This window comes from Mus caroli, chromosome 2 (assembly GCF_900094665.2).
Source record: "Mus caroli chromosome 2, CAROLI_EIJ_v1.1, whole genome shotgun sequence".
Lineage (NCBI taxonomy): Eukaryota > Metazoa > Chordata > Mammalia > Rodentia > Muridae > Mus > Mus caroli.
In genome coordinates, this window is record NC_034571.1 from 79,514,495 (window position 1) to 79,536,168 (window position 21,674).

Genomic DNA, 21,674 nt, shown 5'->3' on the forward strand with positions numbered 1-21,674 from the left:
AGTCCAGGCAGGTCTATCAGCCAAGAGGCACTTGCAACAAGCTAGCTTTGTGGACAGGGAATATGTTTACTCTAGATCACCAGTTCAATGTGAAACAGAATGTGGGAAAAGCCAGAATCTATAGTCTCCAGGTTTGTAGTTCCCTGGCCTGCTGTCTGGTTGAGATGTAAAAAGACAGGGTCAAGTAGCCTTTGGGTTTCTTTTGGGGCCCACCTTCACTAGTTTCTTCATTTTGGGAATGCAGGAGAGACAAAATCATCAGAAGTCCAGTTTTTGAGGTCCTAAAGTACCAGCCACACACATTCTAGAGGCTAAATAGGGGCAGCCATAAAAAGCTTCAATGATTCAGGAAGGCCAGAAGGAACATGGTCCGAGGCTCCATAGAGTCTTGAGCTCCTGTGGTACAGGATAAAATGGCCTGCAGTACTGTTCTGTTTACAAGATCATAAACTTTGGAGTCTAACCTAGGGTTAAATGTAGATGCCAACTCTCATTAACAACTCAGTCCCAGGATCTCTGCAGCTTGATGGCTTCATTTATGGAATGAACAAAACTAGTTGCTTGCTTGGTTATTATTAACAAATATTATATATCAGATTCAGTGTTATTGCTTGCCGTGGTTAAGCTTGAAAAAGGCTTTTATGACAACAGTCCGTTGTCATCTTATAAACTTTGTCATGAACAAGTTATTCCCTGAAATTTGTTAGAAATACTATGTTCTTTCCAGTTCTCCAGTCCTGACTCATTATTGAGAGAACACTCATAGAAGCAGCCTGTCTAGGGGGAAAATGTAATTTCAATAACACTGACATGCCTCTTCAGTTCCAAATTGTGGCCTACAGATTCATCTGCCACAAAGGGAAGACAGAATAGAGTTTATCTAGGTTCAGCTTTGTCTGGCCTTTTGAAGATGTGTCATGACATTGCCATTTACAGATTTCAAGCCCGAAAAACCACACACTCAAGTTACAAAAAAAATTTCATTATTAAAAGTTTTGAGTTTCATACAGGAATATATAATATGCTTTGATCAAGTCCCTCTCACATCCCATTTCCTCAAACTCCTTTTATACTTTTCCTACCACCTTTCTCTCGATACTTCATGGACTTCTGAAGGCCCTCTAATTGTATTTAATATCGCCAGTACAAGAACAGGTATATGGCAAAACAGTCAGGGCAATTGAATTATGGGAAATGATTACTTACGATTTTGTGTTGGACCATTCATGGTTATTGGAGGTTGCATGTACTTAGAGGAACCAGTTAGAAGATTTGTAGTGAGTTGAGTTGTGCTCTCCCCAAAATTCCAATTCTAAGGACTTAACCTTCAACCCCCAGTATCTCAGAATATATCTGAATAATGTTATTAGGCTGTGCCCTAATTAAATAAAACTGATGTCCTTATAAAAAAGGAAAATTGGAAACTATATGTGTAATAAAAAACAGATTAGAACATAAAAGAAATCATCTGTAAGCCAGGGAGAAAGGTCTGAGGCAGATCCTCAGAGACTCTCAGGAAGAATGAATCTAGCTAACACCTTGGTTTCAGACTTCTGTGTATGTCTTTAGTAACTGTGAAACAACATATTTATGATGTTAAAGCCATCATGTTTGTAGTAGTTTATATGCCCCCCCTAATAAAACTAATTACTAACCATAAATAACATTTTACATTCCCTTAGGCCCTCAAAGGGTGTTATCCTTCAAAGGGTAGCATGACTAGGGATGGGTGGTGGGCAGAAATAGCTAGATGCTCTGAGATCTGGAGTTATACATCTAGAATTTACCTTTATGCTTTGAATAAATTAGATGTATAGAAGGATTTTAATCCTGAAATATGGCTGCTCTGGCAAAGCATGACATCCACAAACCCTCTAGGTCTATATGATCTGGCTGAAATGCAGAGAAAGCCTGGACTACAGTTTGATATGCCTGGAATACAGACATGCTTACTACACACCTTTAATCCCAAACATTAAAAGTAAGGTTAATTTGTAGAAGGAAACAGCCATGTTTGAACATGCTGTCTAATTGAGTGGCAGACAATGTGACAAATCAGAGAAAGATCTGACAGAATGAGTCAGAGATAGGATATACCCAAGTCTCATGAGAACAGTAAAGGGAAGAGAAGCTGATTAAACACAGTGCAGGAAGAGTTCTGTTCAGTCAGTTGAGTTGAGTCAGTAAGTTGGGAGCCAGTACAGTAAGTGCAGTGCAGTGCAGTGAGTGCAGCGCAGTGCAGTGAGTGCAGTGCAGTGCAGTGCAGTGAGAAGTGCACTGAGTGCTGTGCAGTGCAGTGATTGCTGTGCAGTGCAGTGAGTGCGGTGCAGTAGAGCTGAGTTCATTCCTGAGTTCATGCAGTTCTGTGCAGGTCAGCAGAGTCAGGTGAAGCCAGAAAATAAGAAGGAGCCAGAAGAGTAGAACAAATTGCCAGTTAGTTTGAGGCCAAGAACAATTCAGTGAGAAACTGAGAAGCCCAACTTAATCAGTCAACATGGAGAGGAGTTTGAGTCACATCAGCTGAGTTGAACCAGCCAGCCAGAGTTTGGAAAGAACTTGAAAGCAGTAAACCTCTGAAATGACAACTACATCTGGCAAATAGAAGTTACATTTATAGAGCTAAGACTCCAGAAAGTATTTACAGGCCATCTCCCTTAGGTATAGAAGAATGTTGACTCACACTAAACTTAGTAAATAACAACATTAACATCTGCTTTTAAGGATGGGAAAGACTGTGAAATAGCTAGCCTTAGCTATCAGATACTTTTAAAATAAGTAAAGATATTTCAATAATCCATAAAAATTACACCAGGTCCCAACTTATATATTCTACTGTAAGTCACTGAGGCATTTGTATTTATGACTTAGCAGAATATTAATTATGTATGCACAAATATTGTTTTGTTTACTAAGTGAAATATTCTTTAAATAGCATTCTTTTAAAAACAAGTATCATATTTACACATCCATTAGAGATTGTTTCTAGGATTATTTGTACTTAAAAATCATGAATGCTTATGTCCTTTTAAAAATTATTTTGATTTTATTTTAAACAATTATTTTGAAATAGAATTACATCACAATTTCCCCTTTCCCCCCTCTAGCTTATCTCAGTTACTCTCCATCAAAGCACTCTCACACCCCTTCTCAAGTTGATGGCTTCTTTTAAAAATTATATTTGTTACACGAATATGTACATGTGTATGTATGTATGTATGTATAAATATATAAAAATAGAGCCTTCTGGGTTTGTTTTTGTCGTTTGTGTGTATATGGTGGTGGTTTGAATATGCTTGGCCCAGGAGTGGCACTATTAGGAGGTGTGGCCTTGTTGGAGAAAGTGTGTCATAGTGGGGTTGGGCTTTGAAGCTCCTCCCAGTATAAAAGAGTCAGTCTTTCCTGGCTCCTTTCTGATCAAGAACTCTCATCTCCTTTTCCAGTGCCATGTCTGTCTGGACACTGCCATGCTTTCTGATATGATGATAATGGGCTGAACCTCTGAGCCTGTAAGCCAGCCCCAATTAAATGTCCCTTATAAGAGTTGCCTTGGTCTTGGTGTTTCTTCATAGTGTCTTAGCAACCCTAACTAAGACATATGGTTTTAAGATTCATTGTGTTATATTGGACAACCAATAACGGTGTTCATACCTGGGGGAGGCTAGTTTCCTTTTTCCAGCAGTCAATAGATGCCTGTAGTTCTTTTTCTAAGGTTGGGATCTCATAGAAATTTCTCTTTTTATGTTAGTATGTTTATTGATATTGCTATTCTTCTGGTCTTGTTTCTGCAGCAATTTCTAGGACAGACTGTTTTACAACAGACTTTCTGGTGTTCTGACTCTTACATTCTGTGGGGCAATGGGCTATACACAGACAGGCTGGTCTCCAGTTGAGTTGAAGTAGAACCCCTGTAGGACCTGGTGGTGATAATTTTCACCTACATGGGATGGAAGGTGTTCCCTTATGTCTCCTAGACCCCTGGCTCCTGTCGAAGTTACTGCCCCAACAGCTCCCATAGCCCCCACAAGAGAGGCTTTTGGCTTTCAGTCATGTAGACTATGTCCCAAGCTTCTGACGTTCAGGCTAGACTCCTCCCAGTTACCTAACAACAACAAGATAACACAGCCCACTATAAGAGGGGCTGCTTGGCCCCTCCTCACCCTCTTAGGCTTTTACTTTCCTTACTCTCTCCCTCTTACTCTCTCCCTCTCACTCTAGCCTTTTTTCTCTCTCTCCTTTCCCCCCTTCTCTCCTCTTGGCCATGGCCAGTCTCTCTTTCTATCTTTTCTCTTTTCCCCTGCCTTTCTATAATAAAGTTCTAAAACCATAGACTGTCTCTGTTCATCAAGGCCTGGACTAAGGACTCTTGCCTGCATGGGAACCTGTCTCCCTCTGCCCTATTCTTGTATCTCCAGGGCTGAGAGTGTCGCCCGGGGCCCCTGGTACCTGCCCCTTGTCCATCCCCCACTGTATGGGGTCAGTGGCTTCACACAGCCAGATGCCCACCTGGGGCCAAGTGGAAAGCATCTGTCTGTCAGTCCTCCCGTGTCTGCCTGCTTAGAGCACAGGAACTCTGGGCTCTCTCCCTCCCCCCTCTTCCCCTACACCCACAGTCCCACAACATTCTTCCTGCTTCTGTACTGTTTCTTGAGCCATGGATTCAGGATAAGTGATGTAAATATATCTCTCAGGGCTGAGCTTCCCATGGTGGGTTGATCTCTGAATTGTTTACAATTATAGATTTTATTTTTGATAATCTCCAGTGGCTGTAAAGAAAAGCCTCATTTATAAGGGAGGTATCTATGGGCATAAGGATAAGATTTAAATTATAGTAAGGAATTATGCTGATCTAGCTACAGATACTTACAATTTTTAAATAAAATGAAGTATTTGTCTATAAACTACTATTTATATATTTTAATTAATCTCCGGATTACTTAAAATACTACAATGTTTTGCCATGAAAACAGCTGATACAATGTATTGTTTCAAGAAAAATGCCAAGAAAAAGTGGAGATGTTCAGTAGATGTGAATTAATCAATTAATGTATTTATTCCTTTTACACCCAAATCGCTGCCCCTTCTGGTTTCCCTCCTTCACAAGTCCTTCCCCTGTGCCCCCTCCACCAATTCTCTGAGAGGTAGGGACCCCTGGACTGCTGATATCCTAATAACAAAGATTGAAATAGTTCCAAAGAAATACTTTTAAACAGGTCCACATCCTCCTTGTCCTGGTAACCATCTTCTGATACCTCTGATCAATGGGCTAGAAGGGAGGTTGAAGCATTTAAGAACCCTAATTAAAGTAAGTTTTGAAAAAGCTAGACCTACAGTGAAAAGGTGTCCAAGAAATGCAATATGAGACCAAAAAAATCTCCAAAAATACCTCTGAGTGTATTTTGTGTTGGTTATCTACTGCTGGGTTTGGGGCCTGCCCTTAAGTGTGGTATATATACCCAGTAAGACTCCCTTAAAGAAACTATTTTTTTTTTCCTTTTTGAACAATTGTAAATTGGAGATAGCTTCTTGGTTGGGGATGGGAGATCATGTTTATTTTCTACTTCAGTGTATTGACCATGTCTGATTTAGATCTGTGCAGGTCCTGTTCATGATATCACAGTCTCTGTGAGTTCAAGTGTATGTCAGTGTAGTTGTGTCTAGAAGGGCTTGTTTCTTGGTATCTTCCATTCCCATTGACTCTTACAGTCTTTCTGTTTCTTTTTCAGCAAAGTTCCTTGAGCCCTTAGGGGAGGAATTTGGTGAAGAAATTCCATTTAGAACTGAATGTTTCAGTCTCCTTTTGCAACTGTTCAGTTGTGGGTCTCAATATTACTTCCCATGTATTGTAGGAGGATGGTTCTCGGATGATGGCTGAGTGAGACACTGATCTATGGTGGCAGCAGAATGTCATTAGGAATAATTTTATTGCTTTGTTTAGCAGAACAATAATATTTGGTTTAATCTCATGTCCTCAGGACAAATCTTAGAATGTTGACTACCCTAGCAGTGCCAGGCATGGGTTCTATTTCATGAAATGTGCCTAAAGTTCAACCAGAGAGTGGTTGGTTCCTCTCACAATGTTTGTGCTATTATTGTACCACTGTGGTATGAGGTAGGTCATCATTGTAGATTGAATGGTTTGTAGCTGGGTTGGTGTTTACCTTTCTTATGTAGTAGTATGCAGTGTACCTTCCAGTATCACGAATAGTAGTAGTCAGTAAGGATGAAGGCTGGAATTAGGCTCCAGCTCAACCTTTCTATGTTTAATGAAATATGTAAGTGTTATCTTCAGCAATAGGGCCTTACTATCAGTTTTGGGAGAAAACCAGCAGCTTTGGTTTGTTTGGAGCTTTTCATTAGCACTTTTGGCCAACTACTCAATTGGTTGTAACCTATTCCTGGCACTTGAAGATTCACTTGGCAAGAGATGTCTAGTAGGGGCTTTCTTTTCCCCATTATTTGGTGACTCTATTTAGATATCTTTCATGTATGTATGTATATATTTAAAAAAGCTTCTATTGCAGTATTATTCTTTTAGATCCATCAAATATCTCTTTGAGTTGTCTGTCCATCTTTGAACTATCACCCTTGTGCTCACCTTTCTCACTCTTCTCATTCAATCTTCCTGTTCTAGTCTCTCTCCTGTATCTCCATCACTATACACTCTACTTTTCCTTCCCTGAGAGATCCTAACCTCCTACCTTGTTCTTTACTCTATACCTAACTTCTGTGGTTACACGGATAGTAGCATGCCTATTGAAGGCTTAAAAGCTTAACCTTTACATATAAGAGAATATATGCATATTTACCTTTGTTGGTCTTGTTTACCTCACGAAGGATAATTTTTTTCCTAGCTCCATCCACTTACCTATGAATGAATTTAATTTTAAAAAGGATGTTAATATACGTTAATAAAATAGCATTCCATCATGTAAATGTACTACATTTTCCTGATCCATTTATCTGTTGAGGCCAAATCATTTCTATAATCAAGTCTAGTATATTTTCATCTCCCAAAGAACCAATATGGAAGGAACAGTAATACATGGTTTTAATGCTAACTAATAGAAATTCAGTAGTAAATAAAATTGCCTCTCAGTAAAACAGGATAAGTATATTTACTGATGGAAAAACATGACAGGAAAATATATCAACCAAATGGACAGACCTTATTATTATTTTTTTTATTTTTTTGTAATAATTTTTTATTACATCTTTTCCTCAATTACATTTCCAATGCTATCCCAAAAGTCCCCCATACCCTCCCCCCCTACTTCCCNNCCNNCCNNTNCCNNTTTTTTTGGCCCTGGCGTTCCCCTGTACTGGGGCATATAAAGTTTGCATGTCCAATGGGCCTCTCTTTCCAGTGATGGCCGACTAGGCCATCTTTTGATACATATGCAGCTAGCTATTAAAAAGAATGAATTTATGAAATTCCTAGCCAAATGGATGGACCTGGAGGGCATCATCCTGAGTGAGGTAACACAATCACAAAGGAACTCACACAATATGTACTCACTGATAAGTGGATATTAGCCCAAAACTTAGGATACCCAAGATATAAGATACAGTTTGCTAAACACAGGAAACTCAAGAAGAATGAAGACTGAAGTGTGGACACTATGCCCCTCCTTAGAATTGGGAACAAAACACCCATGGAAGGAGTTACAGATACAAAGTTTGGAGCTGTGACGAAAGGATGGACCATCTAGAGACTGCCATATCCAGAGATCCATCCCATGATCAGCATCCAAATGCTGACACCATTGCATTTACTAGCAAGATTTTGCTTAAAGGACCCAGATATAGCTGTCTCTTGTGAGACTATGCCGGGGCCTGGCAAACACAGAAGTGGATGCTCACAGTCAGCTAGTGAATTGATCACAGGGCTCCCAATAGAGGAGCTGGAGAAAGTACCGAAGGAGCTGAAGGGATCCGCAACCCTATGGGTGGAACAACATTATGAACTAACCAGACCTTATTTTTAAACTAAGGGCAGAATAGTCAATGATGAAGTGATTATACTTTCAAAAAACCTGCTGTTAGACTGGAGAACAATAAAGAAAATATCTGGGGACTGGGGAGATGGCTCAACAGCTTGCCACTATTCCAGAGGAAAATAGTTTCATGGCTCAAAACTGCTTAACTATAGCCTCACAGAATCCAGCATCATCTTCTGGCATCTAAAGGCACTTGCACAAATGTGGCACATACACCTCCTCCCAAATACATGGCAGTAATATAAACTTAAAAAAAAAGCATGAATGTAAACATTTACTCTATTATGTTCACAGGTCCTAATGTATGTTAAATATAAATGTACATTATATTTAAAAACTGATAGAAAAGACAGAAGAAATCTCTATAAATCATTAATAAAAGGAAAATATATTCTCCAATTGGAAGAAAATATTCCAAATTGTGCATATATTATATGAATATTCTATGTAATATTTATGTTTATCTGCGAAAATAGAATATTTAAAATACATAAATAATTTTACTACCACCAGATGGTGGTTGACTACCACTGGAGGTGGACTGTTTTCAGTGTGCTCAGTCCTGGGATCAATCACTAATACTGCAGAGAAGAATACTTGTTATGAGGGAACATAACTGAGTAGTAGACATTGGTGATGCCTCTCTCCCAGAAATGTGATTAATGTAGTCTTGTCTTTTTTGGGTGTCAGAAAAGAAATAAGGTTTATACCAATGACAGGCAAACAAGTTGCCAGTAATGTTATATAAAACTAAAGTATCCTAATTTTGGGATTGCTGTCCTGGGATGAACTTTGCTTCATGGACTGGTACCAGCTGATTTATCTTCTTAGAATTTGGGTCATGACTGACTTTTCCACATTCCTGCCTCAGTCTATGAGGCTAGACCTTCTGAAAACATTGGGAAATGTAGCAAGTCACACCCTATACTCTTCTTGCTTCTCCCTTTGATTTTACACACTACTGAGACCCAGAAAGGAGTTACAGTAAGTATTTTCAGCTACTTCATTTAGTTGCTGGGTGACCTTATGATTGGTAACCATTCTGTAAACTCTACTAGTTTTTTTTTTTCCAAATTGCAAGAACACCAGTACATATTACACTCCATATGTAAGCCTGGTCTTCTATATATATTATAATTTTGGGGAAAAGATTGTTAAGGGACACAAAGCATCAAATTTTGGAAAATACTTCTGCTATATAGAATCAAATCTGCATTTAGTTTTGTTTTCCTACGATGTAGACCCTTTAGTGTATATGTGGGTAGATAGGTGGAGATTTGAGCAGTATTCAGCAGGAATGAAATTGATATACATTTCCATGATTTTTATGTCAGTTTCCTAATTTCTTATAGGAACTGTTAGGAAGAGAGTAATATTTTTTCTAGTATTCCAATATCTTTGATGACCTATTCTTATATCTCTCTTTCTCCTCTTTCCCCATACATGTTTACCAAGAACACGATCTTTCACATTTCACTTTACAATATCAAGGGGAATAGTTATAGGAAAATAGAAACAGTAAAAATACTCACAAGAAGAGAGCACATGCCCCTTGACCCCTTTGAACACCAGAGTCTAAGTAATAGAAATATCCAGGCAAAATTGATTAAGCCCACCTAATAGATTTATTTTAATTTTACTGTCTGATGGCAGTTGTTTAGAAAAAGACAACTCACTAAAACACACAAAAGTGGACTTGGAGAGATAGCTTTAGCAGGTAAGCATGTATTTTTAGAGGACCCAAGTTCAGTTTCCCAGCACCTATACTGGGAGCCTCATAGCTTCCTTTAATTTCAGCTCCAGAGGATCTGATGCTTTTCCCTTGTGACACACAATCTCTCACACACCCACCTACAATTAAAACTAAATAAATCTTTCAGGAAGCACCAATGCAATACTGAACACATTTGTTTTTCAGAAAGCATGAATGAATGTTACTTTATTAAACTGAGTTCTTTTTCTATACCTGTTAAATACAATTGATATAATAAAATAATGTTTTAAAACCATGTGCCATTCAATAGGTGCCTTGACATCTGGGGTTCAGAAATAGCTTGCTTGATAAACTTTGTTGAATTATAAATAGATGTTCAAATTATAAGCATTTCTTCGCTATCTTTTTGAAGGCTTCTATTACATCTTGGTTTCTCAGACTATAGATCAAGGGGTTCAACATGGGAATAATTATGCCATAAAACACAGAAGCTGCCTTTTCTTGCTCTTGAGAGTCATTGGTATGAGGGTGGAGATACATGTAGGCGAGAGTCCCATAGAAAATGGTGACTGCAGTCAGGTGGGAAGCACATGTGGAGAAGGCCTTTTTCCTTCCTGCAGCAGAAGACATCCTTAGGATGGCAGACAAGATATATATGTAAGAAAAGATAACAATAAGCACAGTACTCATCAGGTTGAACCCCACAAAAACTGTCAGTAGCATGATACTGAAGTCAATACTGGAGCATGATAGGGCAAGAATGGGTGGCTCATCACAGAAAAAGTGATTAATGGCATTGGATTTGCAGAAGTTCAGTGTGAATGTAAAACTAGTGTTTACAGAAGCATTTAGGAAGCCCATGGTATATGAACCAACTAGCAGTAGAATGCACAGCCTCTGGGACATGACTATGGGATAGCGCAGTGGGTTACAGATGGCCACGTAGCGGTCCACAGCCATAGCAGCTAGGATGAAACAGTCAATGGTTGCAAAAGTACCATAGGCTAGTAGCTGTAACATACATCCTATGAAAGAGATGGAAGCTTTTGTCTCTGTGAAGTTTTTTAACATCTTGGGAGTAATAGCCGAGGTATAGCAGAGATCAACAAAGGCTAGATGTTGTAGGAAAAAGTACATGGGAGTGTGGAGAGAAGAATCAATTTTGATGAGCAAGATCATTCCAATGTTACCCATGAGTGTGACAACATAGATCATTAGAAATAGTATAAAGAGAATATGCCAAGACTTGTGCTGCCCAGCAAATCCCAGAAGAATGAATTCGGTCACTTTGGTGTCATTACTTTGTTCCATGGCTAGTAAAAAAAAAAATAATAAAAAAATCATGTTAAGAGTTGCAATGAAAGAAGAGTAGAGAAGGCTGAGGACATTATCCCTGAATTTTTTCCATGATGATTAGTTTCAAAATAGGAATAAGAAAACTTTCTGTGATTCAACTCATTTTGGCTTTAAAGGATAGTATGAGGAGCTAGGTACAATGACTCACATCTGTATTCCCAGAACTAGGGATGTGGACATAGAAAGATTCAGAACCAACTGAGGCCATGAGACCAAACAACAAAGCAAGAAAAACAAAACAAAATATGACTAAGACATAGCATGTCAGCTTATGTAGTTCCAATAGAGTCTGGAGAATAGTCATCTAGCGGTATCTGTGTTCTCAGGGGCAAACAAGGATGTCATAAATACACCAACAAACAAAGATAGAGATAATAGTTCATTTAGTTATTTATCTAATAGAGTATAAGTTATATATGTGGTCTGTGTGCATGTAATTTCACTTCTGTGAACATATGTGTGGCCAAATACTGACATGTGGTGTCTTCTTCCATGGCTATTCACCCTATTATTTGTGCCAGTTTCTCAAGGAACTTAGAGCTTGCCAGTTTACATAGACTGGGAGTAACAATAATCTCCCAGGAACAGCCTAACTCACCTTCCTAGTATTAGGGTTATAGATGAATGTTGCTATTCTTGGCATAAATGTTTTTTGTTTTTTGTTTTTTTTTTTTTTTTAGATTAAAAACAATTTAAATTGTGTGTGTATGTGTGTGTGTGTGTGTGTGTGTGTGTGTGTTTGTCAATTTGTGCAAAGTTCTCTATTGATGTGGAAGCCAGAGGTTAATGTCAGGTGTTTCCATGTTTTGTTATTCAGCATATCTTTAGTCTTAGGGTCTCTCACTGGATATAAACCTTGTTAGTTTGGCTAGATTGGCTACCTAGGAATTCCCCGGGAACTTTTTGTCTCTACTCTATTACCAAGGTTCCTGGTGTGCATCACTGTTCCTGGCTTTCATGTTGGTGCTGGGGATCTGAATTTGAGTCCTCATGCCTCTCCATCAGGAACTTTAATCACATAGTCCCATCTCCAGTCCTAAAACTTGCTTTTATTTAACTACATTTTCTCTTATGTTCTTTATGTTGTAATGTCAACACTAATTTACTTATATCTTAACTTTAGATCTGGAAACTCTGACTCTTAGGGTTCTATGTGGTCTTGTTTCTCTATATTCACACATTCCCCATTTTCCATTATTGTTTTCTGGTAGTCATGACTCATGGAATGTAGAGTTCTCAATGGAGGCGTTTATACATGTCACAAGTTCATATTCTCTCTCAGTCTCAATTTGCTGTATCCAATATTTTCATAGAGTATTAAAAAGATTTCAGTGTTGTCAGAAGTCTACCATAGTTTTAAGTGTTCGGTTCCAATTCCTTATTCACACTATCATGTTTTTGAAGCACAAAGCTCCAGGTGTGGTGCTGACCCGTGGGCCAATCTTTTTTTTTTTTTTTTTTTTTTTGGTTTTTCGAGACAGGGTTTCTCTGTATAGCTCTGGCTGTCCTGGAACTCCCTCTGTAGACCAGGCTGGCCTCGAACTCAGAAATCCGCCTGCCTCTGCCTCCCCAGTGCTGGGATTAAAGGCGTGCGCCACCACGCCCGGCGGGCCAATCTTTTAAGTAGCTCTGCCCAGTGGTGTCTCTTTCACAATTATGTGTATGCTTTCCTAGGAATGAAGAACTGATCACAAACCATTTTTATTCCTGAGATTTAAGTCCCCCACAGGTTAAAAATTTTCAGAGACTATAACTTTTATATCTTGTGTTTAATATGATTTACTGTTTTCTTATATTTTTAGTATCTACCTGTGCACACATATTGAAGCTAGAGGCAAATCCTAATAGTTGTTTCTCAGTTGACATTTATCAATTTTGGAGACAGATTCTCTCATTAGCCTGAATAGTAGTAGACTACTCTCTGAGTAGTCTAATCTGAACAGAAAGCTCACAGATCTGCCTGTTTGCTTTCCTAGCATTGGAATTACAGGCTTGTACCACTATACTCACCTACATTTTGTTTTCTTTTTCCTGAGTATTGATCTCACATTTTTATATGCACATGGCAAGCATTTTACCTCTTGTTGTGGATCTTACCATTCTCAGTATTTATTATTCTAAAGAAAATGGACATTAAGAGAGGGATTGATAGCAGTTGGCATGAGTGGCTTTTTATTATCAAATAGTTAAATATTTTAAAATGATTTTTATGTGTGTAGGCATTCTGCCTGCATGTATATAAATGCGTTTCAAGCACATGTGTTGTCCACAGAGGTGTTGGATCCCCTGGTACTGAAGTAATGGACAGTTGTGAGCCACCATGTGTGTACTGGCAATCAAACCTGGGTCATTTGCAAGAGCATTAAGTGTTTTATTTTTTTCAATTGAGTCATCTTTCTGTCCTCACTTGATATGCTAAAAAAATAAAGGATTTGACTTCATATTTTAAAATCTATTCACAAAACATTAGCATTACTGGTTTCAGAAAAGATATGGAAAATCTAATGTTAATATTTTTATGTATATAGATATTTATAATTTGCATGTAAGTATCTTTTGTGTCTTTATTGACAATTTATGGTTTTTTTGGTTAATTATCTGGTTTATGCCATTTGTAAATTCTTTCTTGAGATTCATTTTCAGAAATAATATTTTGAATTCTAATCCTTTGACATTTATGTATGTCACAAACAAATTTCCAGTTAGGATCCAGTCCTTTGGTAATATACATAATATATACATATATACATATCCTTAAAACTATTAAACAAAAACCTTCTCCAACTCATTTCATGAGATGAATTTAACTCTGATAACAATGTAAGAAAATGGGATTACAATTGATTGATATAGTACAGATGCAAATATCTTTAAAGTGCACAATTACTCACAAATATACCTATGAATAAAACAATGTTTCAGAGGAAACAGAGAATGCATCAGAAAACAGCTGTGTCCCTTCTTTCTCAGTAGTTTTTTTAACCAGAGAAAGGAAATAAAGTGCATTTAATGGAGAGTATAGTGTAATGTAATCTTTAGATACCTAGAAAAACCCTTTAAACTCATTAAGTAAGTTAGTTGTGGTCAACAAACAGAGAAAGCACTCAGGCTTACCATCTATTCTTGTCAACAGTGGTTAGTATTGTCTTTTGCAATTGCAGGACAGCACCTCTGGGGTGGAGAGACTCAGAGCTGCATCAGGACCAGAGCTCCCAGGAAGCTTTTTGTAAAGCAGAGCAAGCTGGGCTGTTTTCAGATTCCCCAGTAAAACATCTCATTCCACTTTTCTAGGAATGAGTGCATAGAATGCATAATAAAACTTCCATGGTAACATATTAAAAGGAAGACAGCCATTTGATCTTCTCAGCACATACCAAAAATTAGTTGGTAAAAATCTATAAACCTCCATGGTAGTCTACTAGAAAAATGGAAACAGAGAGGAAATTGGAGCAACTTGGTGTAGTGTTTTCTACCACATTGGTGTAGTAAATATTATTATTTGCAATTTATGAAATATAGCACTTATAACTGAAGGAATATGCTGATAATGGCTTCCATCCCTGAATACACTCAACATTCACCTTAAGTCTTAGCCAGGGCAGAAGGGCATGCAACGGATACAAGGGAACCTTAAGCATATGGAGAGACCCACAGCTGTTAATTTTTTTTAATGATGTATTTGTCTTCACAGAGCATCTCAGAATTAACGTAAAGTTCCTAGTGTGATTAGTGATGCCATTCGACATTAGTCTGACATGCAAAGGCATTCTCCATTTGTATTGATAACAGGCAATGCTTTTACTAATTAAATTTGCACAATTTTATAACACATCTAATGGATTCTGGTTGTTTTCACTCCCCAGCTTCTCTCATCTCCCTCTCATCCCATCACTCTTCCCTCAGCTCCTCCCTACAAGTGCCCTTTCTGTACTCATGTCTTTTTGTTCTGTGTCCCACTGACGTTAGTCAGGGCCATACGTGTGCTGATGGGTTTGGAAATCTACACTGGAGCCTGGTGACCTCACTTGTGGATATACAAGTGGAGGAAATGACTTGTCTTTTCCCTAAATCAATTCATATTATTTTTATTTAGAATGTTTGTTTAGAGGTGAGAATATGGATTAGTAGTTGAACACTTACCTAATATCCTTGAAGTCTTTGGTTTGATCCTTATCTCTGAAGTAAAAAACAAACAAAAATGAAACACTAAAGCAAAACACTACAATAACAACAAATACATTCTGTATAAGTAGCAGTCTAGCAAAGGATGTTCATCATACTTTTTGAGAAAAAAATCAAAAATTTTAAGGGAATAAAGAAGACTAGAATTCAGAACTGGGGTTGTGGTTAAGAATGTCGCACTGTAAACATGTAAAAAGCATGTTTTAGGACTGGAGATGGGACTATGTGATTAAAGTTCCTGCTGGAGAGGCATGAGGACTCAATATAATTTCTATCAAATTCTGGATAGAATTATTTTAAAGTATACTTCAACAAGCCTATTCTAAATTTTATATGGAAGAGAAAAGAGTCAAGAGAGAATTTTAAATGGAAATAAGGTAGAAACTTGTTCTACCAGACTTTAGGTGTTCTCATAAAACAGTTATAATAAAGACAGTCTGATACAGGGGACAAGGCAGACTATTATATTAATAGAACTTGGAACATGAAATGCTAAGCAGACCTATTAGTCTTCAGAAAGCTGACATAGGAAAACTGGGCACTTAGGTCCATGAAAAATGATATAGTACATGTGGTGCTGTGACTATATATATGTACACAAAAATTATAGTTGTTCCTGCTTTGCATTTTACAAAAGCAGCTAAAGATAAAATATTTAGATTTTAAAGCTTTGATAGTAAAATACAGCAGAACAAATATGACTCATATATACAGACAAAATTTAAAGGAGGCAAAAATTCACAAGCAAAAAACATTGTAAATAGTATCAAAGGACAGGATACCTACTGGAGATTGTTTGTGACATACTTAAATGTCAAAGGAGTAGAAGCCAGTATATAGAAATGATTTCTAAAAGTGAATCTCAAGGAAAACATTCACAAGTGACATAAAGCAGATAATTATTATAAAGAAACCCCAAATAATAAATAGAAACAAGAAAAGATACTTGTATGCTAACAATTTATCAAAGTATAATTTTGTTTATCAATTTAAAATGTGCAGTTAGTTGAAAATATAAAACTACATGGGCTCACATATTTCTGCTAGAGAGGTGAATTATCTCATCTGGAGACAAATTTAGATATGTTAGTAATATTAAAGCCCTCCTCTCTTGTGATTTGGAATTTTAAGTACAGCTACAGATCCATGGAAATTGATTACCATAATACTAAGATACTGACAAATATGTATGTATGAATATACATACATGTAGACATGTTCATACATATATACATACACTCATATATAAGAAGATTCACATCAGAAAAGCTATATAAAACAATTGTGTAAGTCAATGCAATCATTTGAATTAAATATGCAGATGGTGCTACTACATCTACATGGATACCTCTCTAAAGGTTAAGAGTGAATAATAAAAGAAGTGAGTTGCCAAATTAGATTATAATTATGGGAATCTTTATGGATGTATGTATACATGCATGTATATGTATATGTATATGTATATGTATATGTATATGTATATGTATATGTATATGTATATGTATATGTATATGTATATGTATATGTATATGTATATGTATATGTATATGTATATGTATATGTATGTATGTATGTATGTATGTATGTATGTATGTATGTCAGTATAACAGGTTTTCATGTAGCTATTTCTGTAGCTGAGGATGATCTGGAGAGTCTGATCACCCTACTTCTGCCCCTTAAGTGTTGGAATTATAGGCATGCACTATGCTGTCTGATTCATGTGGTCATGAGGATTGAACCCAGGGCTTTGTGAATATTAGACAAGTACTCTATCATCCGAGTCATACACCTATCTCACATTAATTTAAGTATATCTTTGTATATCCTAAATATGTACAATAACAGAAATTTGTTTGAGGAAAAAGCCCACATCTTGAAGATGTTAGTATTGGGCTCCTTGACTCAGGTATCAGTGATGTGTTATGTTCCAAACATGAGATGATCAGTTTTAGGTAAGAATATCTGTTTGTGATGGGAATATAGTTAACTAAGCCTGCTATCATTATGGGCTGTCCTGTTCTGTCTTTCCAACACTGTGAGAATTAGCACATTGTGGTAAACTGTGATGAAGTGAGCAAAAATTTCAATCTCTATGCATTGAAAACTAATGGCTAATGAGCTGCCAATGTTGCCTTCTTTGGCAAAGCTATGATAAAATATATAAATATATGCATCTTTGAATGATTTCCATCCAGTGAACAAAAGCACTTCTTTGATGGAGCTACAATAGGTCAGAGTCCATGTAAAGTTCTGATAGAATCCTGACAATGGCTTCATTTATGTGAACATTGCAGCTGAGGGCTAGTATTGAAAAGGCAGTGAAAAATTAGTAGCCACCATCACTAGACATACTAACATGGATGTGGAGAAGCACACAAGACCTTGACCCTATACCAGAACAAGAGGCAACTAAGGAATGCTCAGAGAGGAAGAAATAGTCTTCCTCAGGAATAGAATACCAATTGTTTATCTGATAATACCAAATGGTTAGTCCTGAGAACATACATACAAATGACATTACATGGACAGAGAGTATTGTACTTATATGTTTAGGGATATACTTATGTGTTTATGTAACAATTAATGAAAAAGACATCACAGATTTGATGGAGAGCAGGAATGGGAATTATTTGGAGGAGTTAGGAAGGATCAAAGGAAAGAAAGAGATGATGTAATTATATAAAATGATGTAATATATAAAGAGCCATTTTCTTGGTCTTTTTTCTTTCAGTTTGTGTTATCTAATCCTATGTGTTAGTTTTTGTTTTATTTTTCTATTATATTTTATTATTATCCCGTAAGATGCCTGTTTGCTTTCTAGCGGGAGAAGAAAAGGGATGGGTGTGGATGGGAGGGGAAGAGGGAAGGAATTGGGAGAAAAACAGGGAGGTGAAATCATATTCAGGATAGAGTATGTGAGAAACATATCTTTTTTTCTAGTAAAAGAAAAAACAGAATGTGCCAGAAAATAATAAAATTGAACTCATTAGGTTATTTAACAACAACAGCAACAACTATAATAATGATTGGGATGTGTTGAGGGAGCTCTAGGAGGAGTTAGAAGGAAAAATTGGGGTGGATATGATCCTGTTTCATTGTACATGATAGTAAAAATAAACTGAAAACTAACAAAAATAAAATAAATTAAAATAAAATTTATCCTAGTTCAGTTGAAGTCCTAAATTTGTCAGAGAAACAAAGTAATAAAAATATTAGTCATGGTAACACATACAATAAGGCATGGAGAACTTCTTGTTTTCCTTCATCGATGTCCATTCATTCACATGTTTTTCCCATGCAATCTCAGCTTAGTCTGTTTCTTCCATTTCTGTTGTATCACCAGAGATAGAGTAATTATTTCTGGTCTTGAGTGAAACGTGCGGAAACTTGGTCTCCCACTGTTTGTTCCCTTTCATCCACAAACACTACAGTGATACACAAATGACATTGCAAACACCATGTGTTGTGTTTTAGTTACACTGAAGTTGCTTCATGAGTCACTTTTGGCAGCTGGTAATTACCCACCAATGTCTCTCTACTTTGTTATTTCCCAAAAGTGGTTTATAGGTGGGGACTAAGGGATCAATACTGCCTCTCTTGAGATCTCAAGTTCCAGAGACTGGGATACAACTGGGAAAAACAATGATCATTGGTTATCTTATGGTAAAAAAAAATGGAAGCTTTCTAGAGGAGAAAGCTTATTTCATGTATTTCACTAGGGACTTCTACTTTTAAAAACATTGGCTTGTTAGATAACAGGCACTTCCCCCTTGTTATGAGTGAGTCTGTAAATATTCTTAAGTCCAAGAATCTGGGTTTGTGTCTACTTCATTATCCTTGTCACCATAATCTGCAATAAAATGACTCTCTTTAAAAACCAAAGTTTCATATAAATGTGTAGATTTATACTCTCTAGTGTGACATTGAAATTATTACTGACTTATACTGTGAAAATACTTCTGTGTTTTATATTGTCACAGTGATGATCTCTCAGCTGTATACTTAAAGAACAAAAAAATCGTACTTTTTATTCATTATTTTTCATTTTTCTGAAAAAATTGTGTAGTTTAAAAATTACTCCCCCAAGAAAAGAAACCTTCATTAGAGTTGAAGATCAGAATTTTTAGGTAAAAACTTGTGAATTAGAGATTTTGAATTTTCTGTTTAGAAATCTACTAACATTGAAACTTTAATGATTCAGAAAGAGTGCATATTAGTAGCTATTTGTTGCTGTAATAAAATACTCTGACAAAGATGCTTACAGAAATGAGGGTTTACTCTGGTTGACTATTCCAGAGGAGAGAGAGTCCGTTTTGGCAGGGAGGCATGGCAGCAGGAGCACAGGGCTAGCCTGGGAGGCAGGAAGCCTACTGATCACACTTCATCAGCATGTGGGGAAGCAGATAGGGAACGGGAAGTAGGGTCAGGCTATAAAGAATCAAAGTATGTTCTCCAGCAAGGCTTCATCTAATTGTTCAGATCATTTCCCAACAGTGCCACCAGCTCGGGACCAAAATCTAAACACACTTATTCAAACCACATCAGCATGATATTGTGACGCCTCCAGCATTGTTCCTTCTGCTCAGGATAGCTTTGGCTACTTGGTATTTTGAGCTTCCATAGGAAGTTTAGAATTTTTTTCTAGTTCTGTGAAGAATATCATAGAATACTAATAGAGATAGTGTTAAATCTGCAGGTCCTGTTTGGTAACAGGGTCATTTTATAATACTAAATCTGTTCAACATTAAATTTCTTTTTCCAATGCAGTGACATATTCATTGTAGAGAACTTTCATCTCTTTGGTTAATTTTATTCTTAATTATATATTTTTACATTTCCTTTAAGACAAGTCAATCTATGATAATTGCTTATAGCAGCCTGGACTAAGGCAGAAATATGTATGTAAGAAGTAGGGAGCTGGCATTGTATATACCTAAAGCTGTGGAATCTGCTGAGGCTCAGGCCAGTATAGGTATTAACAGAGCTTCCAGCAATAAAAATGGTTTGGGAGAAGGCTCAGAGAGAAGAAAGAAAAAGAGCTATAATGAGAATTTCTGTATTCATAGAGAACACTTGGGTAATCATGTACAGATTTTTTTTTTTTAGTAAACGTATAGGGTTCTAAGAAGATAGAAGTTGTATGTAAGGAGATCTGAAATTTTGCTGAAGAGATTTCTAAGCAGAACAGTGAAGGACTTCATTCCCCTAGGACTGCTTATGATAAAATTAAAGAAGAGAAATGATTTAAAGGTGAAATTATCAAGCAAATAGGAACCAGGATTAAGTGATCTGGGAAACTGAACTTTTATACTGTCTCGGTATGAGGATGATCCAGGAATAGAGATGAGATTGTCCACCAGAAAGACGAAGACAGAGAAAATGAGATAAAGGGAAGGTGCTGTTTCTGATTTGTTAGATGCTTTGGAGCCTTACTACAAAATGTTTAGATTTATAGGTGAGAAGCTTTTAAAGACAAGGAAATAATGACCTTGCAAACAATTCGGAATTCACCTGATTTACTTCTCTCACTACAGGTCCAGAGTGCTCAGGTTCTTGTCAAAGTACAAGAACAAAATACAAATAAACTTTAGGTAGGTCATGCTTGCAGAGCTGGAGCAATGGTACAATCTCAGGTCCAGCAGAACTGTGCATGGAGTTGTTGGCTAGTTTTCTGCCACCTTGACACAAGGTGGAGTCGAGGGAATTGTATGTGCCCCCAGCGAATATACAGCAGAGGACTGCTGGGTCTGGGTTCACTTAGAGGAGATGCAGCTAACTCTCAGGAGACTGGAGGCCCCAGGGAGTGGGGAGGTCTGGAGGGGGAAGGAATAGGGAGTGGTGTGGGGACATCCTCTTGGAGAGGGAAGGGGGGAGGTATGGAATGTGGGACAGTCAGAGGATGACCAGGAGTGAATAAAATCTGGAGTGTAAAAAAAAATTAAATATCATTAAAAAAGACCTGGCTTTAAGTCATTTTTAAAATTAGTGCTTCACGGGGGAAGACCCTTCCATTGTGGCTCAGTCCAATGGATAGCTGTGAGCATCCACCTCTGTATTTATGAGGCACTGGTAGAGCCTCTCACGAGAGAGCTGGTGCCACCCTTGGGCTGGTGGTTTCTAAAGAGCTTTAAACATGTGTACCAATTTAAAAGTTATTTATTTTTGAGTTACAGAAATTTATGCAATGTATTATAATTATATTTGACCCTATCATTACTTCTTATCTCTTTGCCACCTTTGACTCACTTCTTTCCAGTTATTTCCCCTCATTCATATCCTGTTTTGTATACAGGTCTTGTAGAATATTATACACACACACACACACAAACACTATATATATATATGTATATAAAACTGTATACAGGCCTTGTAGAATATTATACACACACACACACACACAAACACTATATATATATATATATATA

The 21,674-nt window shown here is 37.2% G+C and overlaps 1 protein-coding gene across 1 annotated transcript; it reads right to left on the reverse strand.

Annotated features, from left to right (window-relative positions):
* Positions 1-10,092: 10,092 nt before the first annotated feature.
* On the reverse strand, positions 10,093-11,022 carry LOC110290412 (putative olfactory receptor 5AK3). The gene has a single exon (XM_021156944.1). The coding sequence runs from the start codon at positions 11,020-11,022 to the stop codon at positions 10,093-10,095; it is 930 nt and encodes a 309-aa protein (XP_021012603.1).
* Between the last annotated feature and the right edge of the window lie 10,652 nt (positions 11,023-21,674).

Excerpts from the sequence above, each read along its gene's own strand:
- LOC110290412 (XM_021156944.1), bottom strand. The coding sequence starts at position 11,022 with ATGGAACAAAGTAATGACACCAAAGTGACCGAATTCATTCTTCTGGGA.